The sequence below is a fragment of the Hippichthys cyanospilos genome, chromosome 1 (assembly GCF_059441005.1).
Source record: "Hippichthys cyanospilos isolate Australia breed blue-spotted pipefish chromosome 1, RoL_Hcya_1.0, whole genome shotgun sequence".
Classification (NCBI taxonomy): Eukaryota; Metazoa; Chordata; class Actinopteri; order Syngnathiformes; family Syngnathidae; genus Hippichthys; species Hippichthys cyanospilos.
In genome coordinates, this window is record NC_142369.1 from 18,379,001 (window position 1) to 18,385,000 (window position 6,000).

Consider the following 6,000-nt stretch of genomic DNA (forward strand, 5'->3'; position numbering starts at 1 on the left):
GACCCAATTCAGATTTTTTTTGGTCCCTATGCAACCTCTATCTGATCTTTTAATGGCAGTGTGAACGACACAGATCCATGTCCCTTGCCATGCAACGCAATTCGTGAATGGCCAGTTTGCATCCATCTGAATTTTGTGCTCAAAAGGCGGCAGCGGGTTGGAAAAAAAAAAAACAAACAACAATAACAGACGAGGCAAAGACAACTCAATGAAGGGGGAGCGAGGTGTATTTCTCGCTCTCGCTCACTTGCTCACTGCACAAAATGCCATGGCCAAAAACCTCCCTCTTCGCTCAATTACCTCCTTAAATTCAACAGATTGAAAATATTCTGGTTTTGGTATGACAGCCATTTCGACCTCGTCAGGTACTTCTTTAAACACTCACATTAAGCACGCCTGCTGTGTGTGATGTCACGCTGTCCCCAATGCGCTCGTGGGACAGTTTTCGGCCATTTAGCATTCACACACGGGTCAAATGCAGGTCACGTTTATTTGGAAATATGAATGCCCTCACAAAAAATCGAATTGTACCAAAACTTTGGAATTGTGCATCAGGCTCTGAACTTAGCCTTCGCGACACTGATAGGTGTCAAAAGGGAACCTGCTTATCCCATCTACACATACAACGAAAACAAACAAAAGTTATGCCTTTTTTTATTCAATTAATGAAGAGAATGATTCTTATGTGAAAAGATTCATTTTACAGCGGACATAAAATGTCTACTGACCCCTGTTCGAATGTCAGATGTTTAAGGTACTTAAAAATAAGAGTTATTTGATTTCAAATCCTTTCCCACCATTTATAGGAGCATTTACCTGTACGCCTCAATTCATTGTTAATGTCTGATGACCTCTTTTTGGACACAAAATGTTTGTACATATTGATCTGATAAGTGGTATCAAGAGGCGTGGATCCACGGCAGGTAAGGAAATGCAAATGATCGAGTTGGAACTGTCCTCTGGATAGTTTGTGTGTGGGCTTCAGTGCATTTGCCTGTGGGATACCAAACAAAGACCTCAGTTTCTTCATCACTTGCGTTAAAAGGCTTCATCACAAATCATGAGAATGGTAAGGTAATATTCTACATAAAAATATTCATTTTCATTTCAAATACTTCTACTAACAGTTCTCTTTCAGAATAGGCTGGTTTCAGAAATACTATATCCATCGTTTATATGACATGCTCTATATATATATATATATATATATATATATATATATATATATATATATATATATATATATTATGATTATGGCATATTTAAGAAAAGTTGCAGTGCAAAAATTCTTTCTTGAAGTCTTTATGAATTTGACAGGAGTAAAAATTACTAAGACTGCTTTTTAAAAAGCAGTATATACAGTCTATGCTGTATTAAACTACTGAACTGTAGACACGGTCAGGCTTCTCTTGTATGCAAAGAGAATCATTTGAATGCTGCAGATTTGACTCCTTTGTTAAAGGTTTTTTTTGTTGTTGTTTCCCCCTGCCAAAAGACAATATGTCGTTTTGTGTGTGAGTTGTTGACGCTCACTGGTTTCCATTTTTCTAGTTCGACACCTTCAGAGTAAAAATAATGCTTGCAATTGAATAATTGAGGAAAATAATTCACAAATAAACAACGGTGAGTTGATCCTTTTGCCATTTCTACGCATTTTTCTTCCTGGTACTTTTAAGTCATGAAAAGAAGCATTGTTTCATGTTCTCCTGTGTATGTTTACATACACGAGTGATCACACGTAACAGAAGAAAAATCACCCTCTTCAACCTTCCATAATCATTTACTCTATGTCAACATTTCTTTCTGGAGAGTTTACACCTGCGGAGTTGGATGCTGAATTTCCTAATTTTATGCAATCATTTATCTTCTATGTGCCATCATTGAAACACAGTTTGGAGCAAAAAATATTTAAGGACATAATTGCACACAATAAAAAGCTACTGTATATTGCACTTAGCACAATGCATTAATTTCAAACAAATAAGATGACCCATCAGGCAATTTAGCCCACTAAGACACAATACAGTCATGTATAGAATACTAATTGTATCATTGAAGCGTAATAAGTACTACACTTCACCTGTTTGTCTGTTTCCTTGCCAGTGCAACAAAATAAGCAATTCAGATATCTTTATACTGTAATGAGGATAAACCATTATAATACGCTCATCTTTTGTTTAAATGCACATGAACAAGAGGATTATGGAATATGTGACTCGTCACTTAGAGCAAAAACAAACCCATGTTGCTAATAGATAAACAGCAATACAATATTAATAGGATTTGTTAATTCTATGTCAAACTAAGATTAATCACCATTGATTTTTAGTGGCCAAACAAAGACTCTTTATCCATCAGTGACAGTTTTTTCCTGACTCGATGTTGACTAGTAAAGACAAGTCAAAGATTAAAGACATGCACAACTTGTAGTGAATATGTTGGAATAGCCATTTTTTCTCTTCTTCTTGCAGAGTTTCTTTGGCAAACAGAAGAACATGTGAGTATTAATATTTAAAATATCTTATGCAAAGTATTGAGTCAAACAGCTTTTATCTCCGTGCAGCAGTCCACCGGCGCCCCCCAGGAGGACAGGTGACGTAACATCCCTCTAAACGTGCATTTATCAGTTGTTTCCCACGACTATAGTAATGCTTTACAAATGACGTCATTGATTCAGGCAACAAAGACGACTTTGGATGGAAACAGCATGGAGTTGTAAGTCAATTGCTTTAATGCCAGATTTATCCTTTACAGGCTTACCTCATGACACAAACAACAATATTACAAAAAATGAGAGCGCAAGCAAAAGTAAACCGTTGATATAATGTATTTGTGCAAGTGTACACACCCTCTTATAACTGAGGATGTGACTGTGTTCAGAATTAACTAATCACATATAATGTCAAATGGAGGTCAGCCCATATCTGACATGATTTAAATTGCCTTCAATAAACCACAAATAAAATTCAGCTGTTCTAGTTGGCTTTTTATGGCCTTTTATTTTGCCTCGTGGCAGACATCTAATATTGTGCTAGACAGCCAAAATGACTGGAAATGTTTAAGTGGCAGGAGGATGAAGAAGAGGAGGAGTGTGACATGTATGAAGTTCCTCCCTGTGAGCGTCCAGCTGTTACGATCCCACAACGACAAGTGGAAGAGAACGTTTATATAGGTAAGACACTTCACAATAAGCAACACATTGAAAAATAATGAGCTATTCTTCAATAAAGAAGTTTCAAGCTGTTCATTGCTACTCCCAGTTGAAATTCACTGTCAAGTGTAACAAAACAAAATGAATTGTATCTTGTGCCGCCCCACAAAAAATATATATATGTAGCTTGGACTTTCTTTCCACTTTCTTAATGTTAGTAAAAATTAGCGCCTATGAGGTGGCGCTCCACGGATTTAAACAAAACATTAAACACAAGTGGTGAAGGCAATTGAGATTCTGTGACGAAAACTGTACTCTTTGAAAATTACTCTATTCAATTGTGTATTCACTGGGAGTTTTTCATTAAAATCTTTAAATCTGGGGTGCCCAAGTCTGCACCTCTGAGCACCTATCCAGTTTTTCCGGTACACCTGATTCAAATGTTCAGCTGATGAGCAAGCTTTGCAAAAGTCTGGTAACAATCACGGTTACTTGAATCATGTGTACGGGATGAGGATTACATGGAAAACAGGCCGGATATGGGCTCTTTAGAACCGGACTTTGTCACCTCTGCTCTAAATTGTTCGTAAGTGTGGCAGTGAATATGCATTATTTGTTTCATGAGCCCTGTGTTTAACTGATGACTATTCCAAGGTGTACCCCACTTCTTGGCCTAAGTCAGCTAGGATAGGCTCCAGTTTACCAGTGACCCGAATGAAAACGAGTGCTCTAGGAAATAAATAGAAGCATTATTCTAATTTTGCAGAACGATCCTCCAATGCTGCAGCCCCACAACGGCTAGGTGCACCTGCATCAAGACCAGGTGGAAAACTTCAGGTGGATAGGGCAATGGGGTACTGGATGTCTGAGTTTTTTCGTTTTTAACTGGATGTATTTTAAAATGTTTGCCTTCTGTCCCATACAGAAGCCTCAACAACATGCTAAGGAGTCTAATGTCAAGAAACGTGAGTAAAAGCTTACTTTGGCAATGGCAGAAAAAAAATGATAAAGAGATTTTAATCCAAGCATCCAAAATCACTGGATGTGTATTATGAAGATGATGTTAAAATTTTCCATCTTGTCATCCTTCAGCACCAGAGGTCGACAGAAACGACAAACCTGGCAAGAAAAAGCCACCTCCTCCAGCTCCCTTTCTTACATCTCCCATAGATGAAGGTATAGGAATTGATGCAAACAAACAAAAGTAATGTTTTAATAGCAAGGGTATTATCCATTTCAAATATATATTTGGTGCACCATGTGGACAGCTTTTACTAGAAGACTTTCACGCAAGCTTTTCGACCGTGTAAGATGTGGTATGCGACTTAATCATGGGTTTTTAACGCCTCCCAGTGGTACTACGCAGAACTTGAACTGACCTGTGGTGATGATGGTACAACAGAGCAGTAAACTTACAGTAAAAATATCAACTTGCAGAGGGATAATTTCAGGCATGACTCATTTTTTGTTTCCTTTTCAGATGTATATCTGGATCCAAATGAAGAACAGGTAAATGACTGAAAATGCATTATGTTTTATTCTTCTCATGATGCAACTTCATAGATGTCTAAAATAACAACAACAAATATATTTCATTCATTCTATTTCATACCCATGAACAACAAAAAAGAAAGAAGCAACTGTTTAACTTTATAATTGAAAACATTTACAGAAAAATTGGAGCATGTTTTTTCCCTATCGATTAAGTGTTGCAAATCCTCTCAATAAAATGTGTATAATTAAATGCGAAATGTTTCCCACCCAGACATATAGCACGGATAAATTCTCACACTGCCATCAAATGCTGTGTGTTCTCATGTTTCAGAGGGGTACCGACGACCTGTATTTAGAACCGGCAGCTGGTAGGTCGCATGAATGTGGGCTAGATTACGTTGATTAAATGTTTGCATAGTTTGCATGAAACATTTTCCAGATAAGGATCTGAATTTCATTCCCTTCCTGCCCCTAAGCTTGTCCAGTGCCTCCCCGGGGCCCGATGAGAATGTTTTCATCCACCAAGACTTCACTCACAAATTCGCCCTTGTATGTGTCCCAAAGCCGCTGATTTATGTCCACTTTTATGAACCAGCTCAATCTGATACAATACAGATGTCAAATATTTTAACCTAATTTTTTAATATGATTGGTAATTGTGCTTGCATAGTTTGTTTTGTTATAGTCTTAAATTGAATTTGCTGTTTGAATTAAAGTGTTACTAGTTTTGTAGCATTTGAATGTAAATTATAATGTCATTGTGCACTACATGGAGTCCGACATGCTTTCACTATACAGAATGAAGCCTCCACTTCCAAGAGCAAAATCAGTGAGTTGTCCATGTTCACTTCAAATTTAAAACAACAGGACTTTTCATTCACATTCATATTGCTGACATTTATTGCAACCTATTTCTAAGGCACAGTGTTCCATTTATTTCCAATCTTTCAGAATTCCTTCCTGCCCTCTTTGACAGAGGTAAAAACAGGTATATACTAATTTCCTCGATTTTTTTAAAATTAAAAGTCTTCACACACCTACTCAAATGTTGTGAAGCCTAAAGGTGTTGTGCTACCGCAGCGCTTCTCAAATAGTGGGGCGGGCCCCCTGGGGGGGGCGCAAGGTGATGCGGAGGGGGGGGGGGGGGTGCGGAAGACACTAGGGAAAAGGTTTTGTTTTTGTCATGTGAAGTGTATTTGCAATAAAATATGAATTTCATTCTTTTTTTTTTAGTTTCAGGCACTTTGATGCACTTGGTTTTTTTCTGCTTTAGACGAAGCTGTAACCTGGATAAACACTGTAGAAAAAAAACTGACATTGAAAGTTATTTTATATTGTTTTTTTTCTCTTGTTTA

General features: G+C 37.5%; 1 protein-coding gene across 3 annotated transcripts in view; it reads left to right on the top strand.

Annotated features, from left to right (window-relative positions):
- Window positions 1–972: 972 nt before the first annotated feature.
- Window positions 973–6,000, top strand: part of LOC148429513 (SH2 domain-containing protein 6) — a 7,573-nt gene continuing 2,545 nt past the window's right edge. The window contains exons 1-13 of one of the 3 annotated variants that reach the window (XM_088423151.1): window positions 973–1,069; window positions 2,472–2,497; window positions 2,564–2,592; window positions 2,678–2,715; window positions 3,064–3,172; window positions 3,918–3,988; window positions 4,077–4,116; window positions 4,244–4,327; window positions 4,632–4,660; window positions 4,977–5,013; window positions 5,122–5,194; window positions 5,444–5,474; window positions 5,597–5,633. In XM_088423151.1, coding sequence (XP_088279277.1) covers window positions 1,061–1,069; window positions 2,472–2,497; window positions 2,564–2,592; window positions 2,678–2,715; window positions 3,064–3,172; window positions 3,918–3,988; window positions 4,077–4,116; window positions 4,244–4,327; window positions 4,632–4,660; window positions 4,977–5,013; window positions 5,122–5,194; window positions 5,444–5,474; window positions 5,597–5,633 — 613 coding nt within the window. In that variant the 5' untranslated portion in view covers window positions 973–1,060. The remainder of the gene's footprint in view (window positions 1,070–2,471; window positions 2,498–2,563; window positions 2,593–2,677; window positions 2,716–3,063; window positions 3,173–3,917; window positions 3,989–4,076; window positions 4,117–4,243; window positions 4,328–4,631; window positions 4,661–4,976; window positions 5,014–5,121; window positions 5,195–5,443; window positions 5,475–5,596; window positions 5,634–6,000) is intronic. The other 2 variants (XM_088423160.1, XM_088423168.1) reach the window with 2 other exon arrangements.